At 42.2% G+C, this 18,166-nt stretch overlaps 1 protein-coding gene across 1 annotated transcript in view; it reads right to left on the bottom strand.

The window, feature by feature from the left end:
- KCNIP3 (potassium voltage-gated channel interacting protein 3) overlaps positions 1-18,166 on the bottom strand; it is a 240,095-nt gene that overhangs the window by 188,469 nt on the left and 33,460 nt on the right. The window contains exon 2 of the mRNA XM_073622052.1: positions 1,621-1,789. Within this exon, the coding sequence (XP_073478153.1) occupies positions 1,621-1,789 (169 nt within the window). The remainder of the gene's footprint in view (positions 1-1,620; positions 1,790-18,166) is intronic.

Here is an 18,166-nt window from a genome sequence, read left to right as displayed (position 1 = left end):
CGGGGGTCTGTACTGATGGAGGGGGGTCTGTACTGAGGGAGGGGAGTCTGTACTTAGTGGGGGGGTCTATATTGATGGAAGGGGGTCTGTGCTGAGGGAGGGGGGCTATATTGATGGAGTAGGGTCTGTAGTTAGTGGAGGGGGGTCTATACTGAGGTAGTTGGTGGAGTAGGGGGTGACACCAATTTTTTCGGCACCGGGTGACACCAACCCTAGTGACGCCACTGGAGGGAGCTGAAACTTCCAGTAGCCAAGAAACAGCCAAGAAACCTTAGGGATTTAGAGAAGATCTGTAAAGAAGAGTGGACCAAAATCCCTCCTGAGATGTGTGCAAACCTGGTCACCAAGTTCTGATGGGGACATCTGATGTAAAGGTGGGCTCTTATGGGGACATCTGATGGAAAAGAAGACTCTGATGGGGACACCTGATGTAGAGAGGGACTTTGATGAGGACACCTGATGTATAGGGGGATGCTGATGGGGACACATGTTGTAAAGGGGCATCTGATGTAAAAGGGGGCTATGATGAGGACACCTTATGTTAAGTGGTTTTATTTTCTTTTACTTGAAATGTGGATATGGTTAGCCTACTGTGATGGGCACAGTGAGGCTGCAATTAATGGGCACAGTGAGGCTGAAATTGATCGGCACAGTGAGGCTGCAATTAATAAGCACAGTGAGGCTGAAATTTATGGGCACAGTGAGGCTGCATATGATGGGCACAGTGAGGCTGCAATTGCGGGGCACAGTGAGGCTGAAATTGAGGGGCACAGTGAGGCTGCATATGATGGGTACAGTTTTATCTAGCAGCAATGATACATAATCACCTGACAAATGGCTATTTACAGTCCTGCATTACTAACAGTTTAATTTTTCAGTTTGTTTGCCCCCCCCCCCCCCAAAAAAATTTTGAGCACCAGCCACCATTGACCATTGACAAGAAATGTCTTACCTCTGTGCTTGCCAACAAGGGTTTCTCCACCAAGTCTTAAGTCATGTTTTGCTTGGGGTTTAAATACTTATTTTACTCACTGAACTGCAGCTCAAATTATAATATTTGTATCATGAGTTTTTTTTTTTTTTTTTTGGTTGAGGACACCTGATTTATAGGGGGATGCTGATGGGGACACCTGTTGTAAAGGGGGGCTCTGATTGGGACACCTGATGTAAAAGGGGCACTTGTTGTAAAGGGGGTCTCTATCATTTAAAATACACCTATGATAAAAATTATAGACCCCTTACTTTTTTGTAAGTGGGCAAACTTACAAAATCTGTAAGGGATCAAATCATTATTTTACCCACTGTATATTCAATATTTTAGTACAAGTAGATGCCAATTGAATATACAAATATTGGGCCGTGCATATATTATTACAGTCATGTAGAGTGGAACGTTATATAATATACAGTATATGCTATATTTTTAACATATATTTTCAACATGTGCAAGTGAATCATGAAATTTAGATTTGACAATAAGTGCTTGAACATAGGAAAAGCTAACTGGCTACATTTGTAAAAGTCAGAAATTCAACAGAAGGTCTGTGTTACATTATATTACAATACAATAATGTTACAATACATCAAAATCAGATATTAATTTTGGTACATTTTTATTACCTGGACCTTGTGGTGATGTACTGGAAAGTATCCACTTAACCAGGCAGCACTTCATCAGAGTTCTGCGGGTGAGACGTGGCCTTTGCCACTTCACTCCATCCTTCTTCTCAGGGGAAGTTTGCCCAGGGTCTCCAAGCAAACTGCCATCATTCTCCTTAATGTCATCTTGCTGCACATAGACATAAAGATACTGCATGTCAGCTGGTATTGCAAGTGATATTATATCATTTATATTTACACATCTGTCATGTAGGCCTCATTCACAAAAGGCGTACAATACCGTATGCCTGTGCAGGGCCATATTTCCCCACACGGGGATGCACCGGTGTGCTTCCCTGTGTGGGAAGTCCCAGTAATTCTCTCCTGCCTCCATGTTGCTAAACAAACCTATGACACCACTCTCATCAAAGCTCTTTCATCCATTTTTCATCAGCTCTTTTTTATGGTTAATTCCCTACTTCACCCCCCTCTGCCTTCACCTACTAGCGCACTTAACCCCTTCATGCCTAAGCCTTTTTCTGACACCTGTTGCTAACAAGTTAAAATCTGTATTTTTTGCTAGAAAATTACTAAGAACCCCCAAACATTATATGGATATATATTTTAACAGAGACCCTAGAGAATAAAATGTCAATCCTTGCAATATTTTATGTCATACTGTATTTGCACAGCGGTCTTTCAAATGCAATTTTTTTGGAAGAAATACACTTTCATGAGTATAAAAGAAAAAAACAGTAAAGTTATCCCAATTTTTTTGTATAATGTGAAAGATGATGTTAAGCCGAGTAAATAGATACCTAACATGTCATGCTTTAACCACTTCAGTCCTGGAAAGATTTACCCTCTTAATGACCAGGCCATTTTTTGCGATACGGCACTGTGTGGTTTTAACTGACAATTGCGCGTTGTGCGACATTGTAACCAAACAAAATTGATGTCCTTTTTTTCCCAACAAATAGAGCTTTCTTTGGGTGGTATTTGATCACCTCTGCTGTTTTTATTTTTAGTGCTATAAACAAAAAAAGGCAGACAATTAAAAAAAAAAAAAAAAAATATATATATATATATACTGTATATATATATATATATATATATATATATATATATATATATATATATATGTATATATATATATATATATATATATATATATATATATATATATATATATATATATATATGTATATATATATATATGTATATATATATATATATATATATATATGAAGTTGATAGCCAATAGCTGCCCTAGCGTCGGTTTTTGTCCGTCGGACTAGCATACAGACGAGCGGATTTCTGGCTCCGGCGGAGTTACGACGTAAAGATTTGAAGCCTGTTCCAAATCTAAAGTCTGTCAGATTTGCGACTGGAAAAGTCCGCTGAAGGTCCGGTGAAGCCCACACACGATCGGATTGTCCACCAGATTTGGTCCGTTGGCGTCCGTCAGACCAGTCTGGACGAGAAGTCCGACCGTGTTTACGCCCCATTAGACCTTTACACTGACTTTGACACAGTCAACCATTCCTCTTCCTTTTTCTGTTGGGGTACCACAAGGCTCCTCCTTGGGCCCCTCCTATTCTCTCTATACACCTCTTCTCTGGGCCAGATGATGACCTCCCATGTCTTCCAATATCACCTCTACGCTCATGACACCCAAATCTATCTTTCTACTCCCCAGCTCACCCCTCGATCTCATGTGTAACAAAATTACTGAGCAACTTATCAGTATGGACGTCACACCATTATCTCAAACTCAATCTGTGTACAACTGTGCTTGTAATATTTCCTACTCCCAGATCCCCCCTTATGACTTTACTATTGAAATCAATAGCACAATTATTTATCCCTCCACATATGGAAGGTTGCTAGGTATAATCATAGACTCTGACCTTTCCTTCAACCCCTTATCCAATCACTGCCCTACACCAGTATGTCCGATTAGCTCCTACGCTGTCTGCCTTTAGGCAATTCCTGAAAACACATTTATTCAGGGAAGGCTACCCCACCTTCACCTAAAAAAACTGTACTTAGGCCCCTCCATCAAGTCCTCCCCCAAAGCTATTATCTCTTGTACCACTTTCCCCTCCCTTTAGATTGTAAGCTCCATGAAATTGCAAACTGTTGGCGCTATATAAATCCTGTGAGTTCAGGGTGTGTGTCCCTGAACTCACCCTGTATGCATTTGGGGACACGCACCTGCACTAACATGGATGTCATATAAGGACACAGCAGCTGAACAGACATAACCAATAGAAATTAATGGGACTTCCCGCATGGAGATGCATGGAACACCTGTGCATCCCCATGCAGGTAAACATGGCCAAGTGCAGGCGTACAGTATTGTATGCCCTGTGTGGACAAGGCCCACACATACAGTTTAAACAAGCCTTACTATAAGGGTATAGGGAATCAATGTAATGTAAACTCGAGCAGTTATACCATATGACAGATGCACCATAATAACCAATAACTTTACTGAACCTGTGCAACTCATAAAGTTTTGACTAATACAGAAGGTAATCAGTAATAACTATGAATAGGGCCAGTGTCAGGAGGCTTTGAGCTTGTGTAGATGGCAGCTGTTGCCAGTCCATAAGGGGTGCAGGGGCGCCACCCCGTAATCTCAATGCGCTGGCCCCTAATTTCCATAGAGTTCTTTGAGGTTTTTTTTAAGTACGTGCTTAGAGCCGGTGGCTCTAATTGGCTTCAAAAAAGTTGGGCTCAGGGCGCAGAGCACAACCCCACCCACTTGTGACACTAGCAAATCAACATTCGCTATTGTCTTCCTGCTTCTCTTCCTGACCAATCAGGACAGGAAGCTCGTCCTAAGACCAGATTGGCCAGGAGGAGAAGTGACCGGATTGGCCAGGAGGAGAAGCCACCCGCGACCTGCATGGGGTAAGTGGGGGGCTGGCGAGAGGGTTAGGGGGGGAGACGAGCATCAGCGGGGAAACCCATTGACAGCTGATGACTAATCAGTTGTTAAGGACACTGTGGCCATCTTCCCGGCCCCGCTCCTTAACAACCAGCTTATACTGCGCCCTGATTGGGCAAAGCTTTGTCCAATCAGAGCGCAAAATGCACTGTGCAGCACGCAGTGCATTGAAGGGCATTCAGCGGGGCGAACACCCGCCAAACACCCTGCAAATTTGGGTGTTGGATGAACGGGCAAAACAGCCAATGTGCGGCCGACCTCATGCTCGGGCCAACCCATTCGCCCCAACACTAGTAGTAATTGTATATGTTATATTATTTTTTTAGTTGCTATTACGTGGAGTTACCTTTTAACTGGTGAGTGTTATTTTTTACAGAAACACAGAGAAAAATATTTTAGAGGAAGGGTGGGAAAGGAGGATTAAGCATTTCTGAAAAGATTGACTCTCAGAGTGTGTTTAAAAAATAGGATTGTTTTACATGACGGGTCAAATTTATAACACATGACCATTATCATAGATACCTGTATAAAAAATCCAGACAGAGGGCAATCTAGGCAAACAGTTTGATTAAAAACAAAATGCAATATTAGATGCAAGGGAGAAAACAGTAGAATCAAATGATAGCAAGAGGAGGAAGCCTTCTTGCAGTTTGCTCAGTGAGGTGTAAAAGTTCATGTGTGCATCGGAAAACCAGGCCAAGCTCCTCCCTGCTGTCACTGCTCATTACCTTTCCACTAGTCACGTAGAGAGAAACAGCATTTATAAGGAACAAGCCTTTTATCCCTTGAGAAGAAAGAGTTAATTTTTCATCAGGCTCATAGTATGAATATTTCAGGTAGTTAAGCCTAAGACATGTTTGTCTCAGTCCCACGAGTATGTCTGCATGCAAAGGGTAAATAAGGGCTAATTTATAAGATTGTTCTCAATCTGCTTTATAGATGAAGTCAGGAGTCATCCTACTTAAAGGGGCTTTCCATTAAGACGAAGAACCCTGTAACTATGCTTTTGCACAAAACAGGAGATATATTTTGATATTTTGATGTACAGGTGATCCTGAGGATGCAACGGGTTTGTTTAGTAATAATGACATGTTGAGTACATTTTTTTTCTTTGAGCTGTGAGACCCTCCAAGGGAGCCGTGCTACCATAGAAGTCCACACAACCCAAACCAAGGTCATGAGTTTGGTTGGGATTTTCAGTATGAATCTTGCCTTTAGGATGCATTGGGGCAGAATTGTCTGGTTCAGTGAATTATCTCCTGTAGTCGTGTGTATCCTGAAGTAAGGGCCAGTTCACAGCAGAACGCGGTGCAGAAAACCCAGCATTCTGTGCGCATTTCCTGCACCGTAGTCATAAGGCACTGGTTATTTTTTTTTTGCATTCTTTTATTTAAGAGATTTAAAGTATTACAATGCAAAGAAAACACATGAGAAGCACTCACTACAAACAGTAAATACAAACCAATATATGAATAATAAAAAAATAAATAATAATAATAGAAATTAATTAAACAAAAAAAATCCTTTCCCCTATCATAGTATGGACAAAGAGATTTGAAAATGCTGTGTTATAATAAATATTACATGACATATTACACAATGAATAATGAGGTAATAGCATGTATAATCGTGGAGAAAAAAAAATAGGTAGCATAGTGATGATTATTATTCATATATAGTATATGGTATAAGACCAGAAAAAACAAAGGGGGGGGGGGGGGTTGGAGGGGGGTGGTAGAGAGGGTGTTAGGGAGATTAGTACCCCTGATCTAATCGGGGAGAATAATTGGTTCATAGATATAAAGATTTTATATAGGCGATGAAACAATATTTACCCTAAGGGCTCCATGAAGAGGAAGGGAAAGAGTTAAGGCCCATACACACGATCGGATTTTCTGACGGGAAATGTTGGATGTCAGGCTGTTGGCGGAAAATCCGACTGTGTGTATGCTCCATTGGACAATTGGTGATGAACTTTGCGCTAAACAAAAGTCCAAAGTACAAACACGCATGCTCGGAAGCAGAAGCGGTCGGTCTTGTAAACTAGTGTTCCTAATGGAGAATTAACATTCGTGACATGGCAAATTATGAAATCTCCAAATGCAGCGCACAATTCTCTTCTTCTTTAATGGGATAATAATGAAGCTGCTTTGCTGGTGATACTGATGGAGTTATTGCAAACTAATTTTCAAAGGCTTTTTTTTTTATAGTGATATCAAGAATACAACACCATAGTAGTTTTTAAGGTCAAAGATACAACTATGTTGGTGTCCCTTGTCAATTTTACATAGTATTTTTTAAAATGTAACTGCCTACTCCCAAACTGTCATTTGAAGTAAAACACATGGCCAGGTATCATTCTACACATTTTTTTATTCTGCATTAAAAAAATAACATTAGACATGTTATATGCCAATAGAACTTAACCAAAAAGTGCATTTTATGCATCCAAAAATATAGAAATATACCAAATCAAATCATTATTCAACCAAAAAAATAATGTCAAAGCAATAAATGTCCAGTTCAATAATAAATAACACGTTATCTCCTTTGATTCCGCAACATGGCTGGTTGTCGAACGGCTGTTCAGAAACAAACTGAAAAGCGCAAAACTCAAAAGCGCTAAATGATAAATGCAAAAAGAAAAGCGCGAATCAACACTCACCAAACTTCTACTAACACGAAATTAGCAGAAGGAGCCCAGAGGGTGGCGCTAAAGAGCTGAATAACCACATAGTACGTGACTACGTTCGTAATTGTTGGCCAACATTTGTGTGATCATATGTATGCAAGACAAGTTTGCCCTTCGGGCAAAATTCCACGGTTTTGTTGTCGGAAAGTCCGATCGCGTGTACGAGGCTTTAGGATATGGATGAATTCTTCAGAATGGGAGTAGTCCTTCCAGGGGTGACCATATATTGCTAAATTTAATTGTTGTTCATTTAAGAAGACTTGTAAGATTTTCCATATGTTTTATTTCCTGAACTCGATGGCACCATTGCCGTATAGTAGGCAGTGAAGAGGATTTCCAAAGAGCTGGAATGCAGCTGGCAGTAAAAACAGACAGTTGTCTTGTGTTTCTTACCAACCACCTCCAAAGTTACATGGTGGATAGAGGGGTGAATCCACATTGCCATGGCCATGATGCTTCGCTTCACTGTGCAGCAATTATAACTTGGCATATTGAAGTCAACAGCAACCATGTGCCAAACAGGGCTATGGTAGTTGTGATGTGCTAGTTCAAAGTAAAGTCCCCTATGGCATTGGTACTTCAACCCCCGGGCCGAGGACTGGTGCTGGTCTGTGGCCTGATGATGACCGAGCCGCACAACAGGAGGTGAGCGGCGACTGCGGTCCACATAAGGCTATCACAGACCGTGGTTCCTGCTCACCTCCTTCTGTGCGGCCATGCCTGAGTGTCTTCTCCCGACTCCTTCGCCCGCCCCACCGACAATGTCATCCTATCAGCATGGCAGGGGGTGGGAGGAGCTGCCGATTGTAATGGAGAGCTCCTCCCACTCTCTGACCTGCTAATAGAATAACATCATCAGCAGGGCAGGCGGAGGAGCCGAGAGAGGACACATGGACTGATAACAGCCCCTGCCCTGTCAAAAGGTAGGAGTCCTGTGCAGGGGAGGCAGAAACTGGAATGAGGAAGGGTCCTGTTAGAGGGGAAAGGGGGGATAGACTGCAGGGGCACTGTGATGGATGAGGTTATAATTGCTAGGGGCACTTAATATAAAGGGGATTGTGAAGGAGCACTGTAATCCTTACGGTGCAGGCCCCTTTATATCACAGTGCCCCCTTTACAGTGCAGTCCCCTTTACATCACAGCTCCCCTTTAAAGAAGTTCCACAGTATCCTCAGTTCCCCATCACATCACAGTCCCCCTTTACATTACAGTACCCCTTTACATTACAGTACCCCTTTACAGAGCAGTCCCGGTTACATTAAGGTAAAGGGGCACTGTGATGTAAAGGGGACTGCACTGTAAAGGGGCACTGTAATGTAAAGGGGGGCTGTAATGTGAAGGGGAACTGAGGACACCTGGGCTGCTTTAAAGGGGAACTTAAATGTAAAGGGGGACGGTGGTCACTGATATAAAGCGGGGACTGTGCAGTGAATGGGGGGCTGAGGACGGAGTGACTCCATGTATATCCCATCCCCCGACCTATCCACCAACAACACCCCCCCCCCGCATTTAGGAGGCAGCAGCGATCTCTCTTTTTTTTGCAGTAAAGTCTGCAGCTTGTGTGAAAAGGGACTAAATCCTCTCTTCTAAACGCTGTCCCTAAAAGAGTCTCTGAAATTAATGTGTATCTAAAGCAGTCCATACACAGAGCCAATTTCTTTCCTGCAATCACGGGCTTGACAGGGTAATCCCTCCCGCCTAGCCATTGTATTCTTCTGGTGATTGAAGCTGTCCGTGTTGGGAAAAAACAATGATTATTACTAGCGGCTATGTTAGCCGCAGCGATAATCGGATGCAAGGCTGGTTGTACCTAATCAACTTGGTACATTCAGCCTGTCCATACATGATTTAAACCGATTATGGCTGGTCTAAAGCCCAAACATTTTCTTTTATTTTGAGTAAGAAAGGGTTAGCCACCCTGTCAGATTTATATTGTCGTTTGTGTCCCTGATTGGAAGATTTACTTTTGTCTGTTTGTCTTAGTGACCATTGTCTACGGAAGTGAAAGTGGGGAAAAATCCACAATTTTTAATTTTCACTGAAATAGGTATAGAGGGTATAGGTATAGAGGGGAACTCTTCCAATAGGTATAAGTGTTGCTGTAATAACTGCCAGAGGATTACTCTTACTTTGCAGAGATTTTCTTTCACTTCCTGTTATATTTACAGGGCATGGAGGGACATATCTGCACTAGGGCACAGGTTTTAACCTCCCCTACAGTCAGGAACTATAAAGCAGACACAGACAGAAAGTGCAGTGAAAAATCACACCTTTAATGAAATGGCAAAAATAACACAGTTCAGGAACGTAGTAAAAAGACAGAAGCAAGGGTTTGAATGCCGGCGCAGGTAATCAGACGAGGCGGGGTCAGGAAACCAGAAGTCAGCATAGTCAGGAGCAAAAATCAGGAACAGGATTTGGAAGGGAATTCAGCCAGGCCAAGTCATACACAGGAGCACCAGAAGGAAACACTTAGAAATCATAGACCATGCAAAGGCAAGGAGGAAATGTACTAAGCTGCTTAAATAGCAACAGGGGGGCTGGCTGTAGGCTGGACTTGGGAGGCAGGTTAACAGTAACCAGGTGTGTCACTGAGGTAACAACGAGTAGCTGGTAATTAACCAACAGCTGAAAAAAGAAAAGATCTACTTGTTACGTAGCTGGAGCCCAGCCCTGACACCTACTCTTTCCAAATCATGTCGAGAGCCCAAGAACATAGAGTTTGTGTGAGAGCATTGTACACTTTGGGGAAACTGGCTTAAAAACCCTCTATGATGAACCAGGTACGTCTTAAGATGGCCACACATGTATAGATTTCTTTTGTTTAGTCTGTGGGCTGAATGAAAGAATTTTAACAAATTCTCCCATCTACATGTGGATAGATGAATAACCACTGATGGGCAATTTTATTCTGACAGCCGGCATTGCTGGCTGTCAGAATACTCAAAAAGTGCCTGCATTTGATTGGATGCAGGCACTGTTTGGTTGATAATTTTCCAACAGGCTGCTTTGACAAAAGTTGATTAAACAATGGACTTTTGTTGAATGGACCAGCTACTGCTTGAATCTTGGCTGAGCAAGCAGGAATGGCCAAAATGTGAGTGATATATGGCCAACTTAACGTAGAAGACTCATGAGGTTTGCAGAAAGTCTTCTGCTTTTTCAACAACTGTTATCAACATTGGCAGAAGGGTCCAATGTTGTTTAGTAGGGCTGCAACACAATGCTACACAATGCTAAAAGACAATCTGATACAGTATCAGATTGTCTTTTGTTCTACAATAAAGTTTACTCCAAAGACTTGCAGCACAACAAGCCAGGTTTGCAGCACTGCACCCTAATCCTGCAGAAGGGCTGAATGCCTAAAGTGCTTTGTCTTGAATATAGGAAAACAGGGCCATTTTATACAGATTATATAACCTACTTACTAAAATCTCATACGAGCTTTAACATGTAAAAGCAGAAATGTGTCTTGAAAACAAAAAATTGTATGCAACATTTTTTTTATACAAAAGAGGCATACTATGCCAATACACGGTATACTAATCTGCACATTGTTTTGCTTTGTCTTTTAGGTTCTTTGCAGTGAACCCAAGGAAGAAATTAAACCTCAATAGTGTATTAATGTGCTTTTATTAAACAAAATGCTGTACCCACAAGCTATTACAATCATAGGAACACAAAACAAGACTGACATATATACATACAACAAGCATGTACAAACACTACCTATCTATACAATAGGAATATGCTAAAAGTTACTTAGCAGAGGTTATAGCGACTTCCACAATCTCTGTAGGCAACCATGACCCTGGCTGTACTCTAATGATTGCAGGAAATCAGGTGATAGTGTCATCATCAGGTGTAGTTTCTTCTGGCACGGGCCTTCCTTGTTCTTATGTCATTATAGAACCCTGGTTGCCTGCGGAGCTTTTGAACCCGCCATAACCTGAGCTAAGTAGCTTTTAGCATATTCCTATTGTAGGTAGTGTTTGTGCATGTTTGTTGTATGTACAGAATATCTGTCAGTCTTGTATTGTATTCCTATAATTGTAATAGTAACACGTGCTTGCATTGCTCAGCGCACAATTCTGGCATCTGTTGGGTACCGAGATGAATTAACTCCCATGTGCATTCAATTATCATCATCCAGCCTCAACCCCAAACCCAAAAGGGGCTTTAACATACAACTTAATTTCAAAAGTCATTTTCAGTGTTTCTAAATCCGAGGGGGTTTGTAAAAATAACAGCAGGTGAACCTTCATTGAATGCCCTCATTCAGGCACTTTCTGTTATAGGGTGATCACACTGATTCCCAGTTGTGCCCCTTTGTTATCACACGAGCATCTGATGGAGACTATAATGCCCTGTACACACGGTCAGATTTTCTGACGGAAAAAGTGCGATCGGATTGTGTTGTCGGAAATTCCGATCGTGTGTGGGGTCCATCATACTTTTTCCGTCTGAATTTCCGACACACAAAGTTTGAGAGCAGGATAAAAAAACAACAAAATCCGATCGGTTAAATTCCGATCGTGTGTACACAAATCCGACGCACAAAGTGCCATGCATGCTCAGAATAAATTAAGAGATGAAAGCTATTGGCTACTGCCCCGTTTATAGTTCCGATGTACGTGTTTTACGTCACCGCGTTCAGAGTGATCGGATTTTCCGACAACTTTGTGCGACTATGTGCATGCAAGACTAGTTTGAGCCAACATCCGTCGGAAAAAATCCATGGATTTTGTTGTCGGAATGTCCGATCAATGTCCGATTGTGTGTACAGGGCATTAGTGTTAATTTCAACATGATCAGGCATTCTGTCAGGGAATCCCTATGAGATGTCTGGTGCGAAGATATGCACATGATATTTCTCACAGAACGGTTACCAAGTGTGTGCGCATGCGTGCAAGAATGAGCACTTGCTCAAACACACATGCACAATTCCTGTTGGTGCCAGGCAGGTTATTTAAAGGATGCTCATGCCTATTTTCTGTGCTGACTGATCTTCAGCTGTTCTGTGTCCTGCATTTAGTCTGTATGATTCCCTTGTTGCTGACCCGGCTTGCTCCTGACCTGATCTTGGATTCTGCTTCTGGCCTGTCGCTAATTCCTGACCTGACTTTGTTCCTGACTTCGGCTTTGCTCATGATTTGGTACCTCACTGCCTGCCTGTTGATGGCCCTGGTTATTCCTGTGACCACGCTTCTGTCTCTGATCCTGGCCTCCTGTCCTGCTCAAGTGCCTGCCTGGCTGTCTGCTGTACCAACTCTGTGCACCGCATAGTGTTCCTGCCTCAAGTCTGCTGAGAGCCCTGACAAGCCACACGTCCTGACATAGCAGGGTAAGCAGAGTGCCCCTTTAACCTGGGCTAGACTTCTGAGCTACTGTTCTTAAACCACTGGTTGCCAGTCTTCTTGGGACCGCATCTCCTGCTGCCAGGTCTCCCATCAATCTCTGCTGGCACCCGTGTTCCTCCTGTCTCTTGGTACTCTCTGTTCCACTTCCAGTGGGGCCTGGGCTGGAGATACAAGAGAGGCTGACCTCATGATTTCAGGCTCCTCTCAGGTACGTGACACATTCAGGTACGTGCATTCCCCAATAACAACAAAAAAAGTACACTTTTTGTTTTACAGCGCACAATGTAAAGAGTATGAACATGAAATGAAATATGATTTCAATTTCAAGTGTAAAACTGCGTAGACAAGTCTCTATCTGACAATATGTGCTTATTAGCCGTACTGTACTGCCATATCTCTAACTCATATCACTTGGTGCTGTCTTGTTGTTCCCTATAAATAATAGAACAATCATTTTTTTTAGCTCTTATGCAGCTGCTTGAAGTATTTGTAGAAAAGGATGATTAAAACAGACAATGTAGTTTTCTCCTCCAGCAAGTCAAATTAAATGGGAAATCAATCTAAGAAGAACATTCTAACATTCTTGGTAAAGAAAGTATTGATTCTTGAAGCATGAATTCTGGATTGTAGACAACCACAAAAAAGACCGGCCTCGTCTGTCAACATGTCTCTAATAAGAACTTGTATTATCCCGCAGCAACCAATCAGATTCCAACTTGAATCCTCCAGCAGTCATTATCATTGCAGATTTGAAAATAACTGGTTGCTGCGGGGTATTGCAGACAAGTCTTAATAACAAGGAGAAATCATGAAACTTCACATTCCCTATAAACCAATAGGGGACATGTTAGCATTGCCAAATGACATTAGAGTGTAAGTGAAAACAAAGCACTTTCTTTCTATGAATAGGAAACTACTACTCCTGAACCTTCCCATATGAACTACACTATATTGCCAAACGTATTGGAACGCCTGCCTTTACGCACACACTTTAATGGCATCCCAGTCTTAGTCCGTAAGGTTCAATATTGATTTGACCCACCCTTTGCAGCTATAACAGCTTGATCTCTTCTGGGAAGGCTGTTCACAAGGTTTAGGAGTGTGTCTATAATTAGTCTGAAACATGTAAGGTGTCTACGCCAGTGTGTAAGACAGCTAGCCCACCAGTATGTATGGGCAGTATGTGCCAGACATACATAATGCGTTGTTTTGGGTATTATGTATCATCAGGGCTTTTTTTCCTCAAAGAATAGGTGCAGGTACTCTTCCCTTGCACTTCACCCCTTGTCTTCGACCCCTATCCACCTCCAAGCACCGTCCTTTGGTTCCACCCCCTACCCGCCTCCCAGTTCTGCCCCTTTTGGAGGATACAGAACCAAGTATCATTTTGTGATACTAAATAATTTGTGTGGAATTTGTAAATGATATCAAGAAAAGCAGTAAAAATAGATCCCTGCAGTCAAATAGCCCCCCCCAGCAACAATAGACCCTAGAGCAACAAAAGACCCCCCCCCCACAAAAGAAAAATACTCCAGCAACAATGGATCCACCCAGCAACAGTGGACGCCCCCTGCAACAAAATACCTCCCCAGCAGCAATAAATAAGCCTCAGCAACAATAGATCCATACCAGCAACAATAGTTCTCCCAGCAGCCAGCATCAATAGACCATCCAGCAGCCAGTAACAATGGACCCCTTCCTCCAAAGTAGATCACAACCAGCAACAATAGATCCCGCAGCGGCAACAATAGACCTCCCCAGCAACAACTGACCCCCCCGCAACAGTAGATCTCCCCCCAAAGGCAGTAGGTCCCCCAGCAGCCAGCAACAACAGACCCTCCAGCACACCCCAGCACCCCTTGCCATTACATATCTTCAGTGCTGAAGGTGCCGGAACTGCGTTCCCCCGCATTCCCACTGAAAAAAAGCCCTGTGAATCATGACCTTCTATTCATAATTGCATTAATACTATATGATCCTCATTGTTGATTTGTACGATTTTACCAACATTTTGGTCTGCCTGTCAAAACATCCATGAGGGGTTTTACCGTGCTTTACACACCAGGTATTTTTTGTTCATCGTTCACACAGTAAGCTTGTTCATTTGTCAATAGAAGCACTGGGTGTTGAATGATTTTTTGATAAAATAAACATTATATTTTTGAGATGAGGTGAATACACCTGAAAGTGTCACAGCTGGCAAAACATGATATTAATTTGATATTTTCACAGCGCAATTTAGTATGTTTTTTCATTTTAATAGGGTTTTGCAGCGCTGGTTGTAATCATTTATTGATTATGTACAGCAGTACTACTACAGCTGATGACAGATCGGCAGCCTCTATCTGTAAAAAACAAAATGTCACTTTTACAGAAATACAACATACTGTATCCACAACTTAGAGTACAGCTTTAAGACATCCCCCAAGCATGTTATTTAACCGCTTCCCGACCGCCTTACACAGATATACTGTGACAGAAGGGCACGTACAGGCAGATTAACGTACCTGTACGTTGCTCTATAAGAGGTGGCTTGTGGGCACGCCCGCCGGGAGCTCTGTGAGTGTGATCACGGTTCCCACAGACTCGATGTCCGCGGGGATATCCACGATCGTCTCGTGGAGAGGAAGAACGGGGAAATGCTAATGTAAACAAGCATTTCCCTGTTCTGCCTAATGACACTGACACTGATCACCGCTCCCTGTAATCGGGAGCGGTGATCAGTGTCGTTTCACACGTAGCCCACCCCCTCCACAGTTAGAATCACTCCCTAGGACACACTTAGCCCCTACAGCGCCACCTAGTGGTTAACCCCTTCACTGCCAGTCACATTTACACAGTATTCAATGCATTTTTAATCGGACTGATCGCTGTATAAATGTGAATGGTCCCAAAATAGCGCCAAAAGTGTCTGATCTGTCCGCCATAATGTCACAGTCGCAATAAAAAATCGCCGATCACCGCCATTACTAGTAAAAAAAAAAATTAATAAATAATAAAAATGCCATAAAACTATCCCCTATTGTGTAGACGCTATAACTTTTGCGCAAACCAATCAATAAACGCTTTTTGCGATTTTTTTTACCAAAAATATGTAGAAGAATACGTATCACCTAAACTGAGGAAAAAAAAAGTTTTTTAATATATTTTTTATAGCTAAAAGTAAAAAATATTGTTTTTTTTTTCAAAATTGTCTGTCTTTTTTTGTTTATAGCGCAAAAAATAAAAACTGCAGAGGTGATCAATTACCACCAAAGAAAGCTCTATTTGTGGGAAAAAAAGGACATCAATTTTGTTTGGGAGCCACGTCGCACGACCGCGCAATTGTCAGTTAAAGTGACGCAGTGCCTTATCACAAAAAGGGCTCTGGTCTTTGGCCAGCCAAATGGTCCGGGACTTAAGTGGGTAAAAGATTTAAATATTTTCAGTGTCACCCTTTAAGTAACATTAAAGGACACTCTTCCCAATAAATGGTTATTTTAAAAAAAGTTTCTTTACATTGGTACGTATCCCTATGCCACTGCCCATGCACATTTTAACAAGGTTTGCAAAATGGCCTTGAAATATTGCATTTAAAAATGTTTTAATAGCTTTCTTGCTGGCTGTAGTTTTGTCACACCTACCACATTATCATCTGGAGATGGTAAGGTCCCTTCCTCATGGGGTGGGCTCTGTTGGAGTCCACCTGCTCAGCGGGGAATCTGTCTGCTGATTCCCGCTGAGCAGGCGGATGGCTGGTCTGTGCCCACTCCACTAATGCAGAGTGGACACAGAATGGCCCATTTTACACTATGGGCAGTTGGATGTAATTGGACTGCCTGTCCATTTACACCCAACTGCCATCTGATCGATCAGACATATGGGGAACAAATCCCCATCTGTTTTAAGCGGATAGGATCGGATGTCGGCAGGTGTCAACGGACACATGTCAGTTGATACTTGCCGCTCCATACTGGAGACTGGAGGGTCCAATCGAGTCTGCTTGAAAATATGTTAGGCAAACCTGATCGATCTGCTAGTGTGAAAGGGGCCTAATACATATTGCCACTGCCACAAAGTTTGGTTCATGGTTTAGAAAAAATTGATACTACATGTTGCGTATGTCCGGCAGAATCACCATCATACGTGACGCAATCAAGTAATTAGGACCACACCACCACCATCCTGCAGCCACGTGTTATGCATGCAGTTGTGGTGCAGTGCTGTGGACCTTTACGGGTTAAAATAGGTGTTCAGTGTAAACAAGCCCTAACAGTGCTACGTACCTGGGAGATTTCGTATTTTGTTTCCCAACAGAAGCAAAACAACACCATAAAAAGAAAGTTCCTTTCACAGTAAAAGCTGAAGTTTTTCTAAAACCAATATAGGGTTATATTCTATCACCATTTTCAATACAAATACTGCTTGGTGCAGCTAGGTTTCAAAAAACAGCTTACATTTGGGACAGAGCTTTAGTGCTGTTGGTTATATATAGGACACTTTTTCTTTTTAATACTGGATTAACAATGCACTCTGATCAACATGAAGCGCAGTGAGAATAAATGCACAAAGGCTGCAAGAGGGATTGAGAGAATTGGGTCTATTCATCAAAGGTTCTAATTTATCTCATGCAGGATAAATAAGACTTATTATTATCTTATTCTATGCAGCTTGTTCATCAAAGTGTTTAAAATAGCTCCCATTTTCATGCAAGATAAAAAAAAAATAACCTTTAAGGAAGAAGGAAATGAAGAAAGAATGTGAGCTCTACAGGGAGAGATAATAAACACTAGAGAATGAGGTTGAGAAGAAGTGACACCAAGGGAAGGAGACTCACAGGAAGCACGGAGAAGTCAAAAGAGGAAACAATGAAGGCAAGAGGACACCCAAGGCTGTAATTGAGGGCATAGAGCCATACACATAGACAGTATGTATGATGATTCATTTTTACACCCTTTTATCAACAATCAGATGATGTGCTCACTGCTTATCATCAAGAAAATTGACTGGATAGAAGGCACCTCCGGGAGCTTGTACTTACCTTCAACTTACCACCCTGTTCACCAGCTGAAAACCCAAGAATAATCCAGCATTTGTAGTTATGGAGGAGCATGTGACTATATCCACTAACTATGCTGCATTGCATGCCTTAGTGACCATTTGCAGTCCCAGCATGCAGCGGTAATGGCAGAGTCATTAGCACTGTGTAAGTTTTGACCAAGAGCTGAGGCTTACACAATCGGTATTTGGAGGGCTCAGGTGAGCAAATAGGGTGGCAAATGATTTAGTGAAATGTAAGTATAAGAAATGCAGGGTGTCTGCTATCCAGTGAGCTGCCCCGAAGGAGCAAATTACTAATTTTGATTAAAAAAAAAAAAACATTACTAGGGGTACATCATTATGATGCTCTGGGAGTTGGAAGGGCTTGGTGAGCTTTCCACTATCAGGAATTTCTGAAACTCTGCCATCTAGGTGCCTGCACTTTGTATTTGCAGCAGCTTTATTTGGATTTGCTCTAAGCAAAATTCTCCATTTGGACTTTACATCCCACTAGTGAAGATGGCATTCTTGCTTCTGCTA

This window comes from Aquarana catesbeiana, linkage group LG03 (genome assembly GCF_042186555.1).
Source record: "Aquarana catesbeiana isolate 2022-GZ linkage group LG03, ASM4218655v1, whole genome shotgun sequence".
In the NCBI taxonomy this organism is placed as follows: Eukaryota; Metazoa; Chordata; class Amphibia; order Anura; family Ranidae; genus Aquarana; species Aquarana catesbeiana.
Note: the sequence above shows the minus strand (reverse complement) of the source record. Positions and strands in the feature narration are given on the sequence as shown.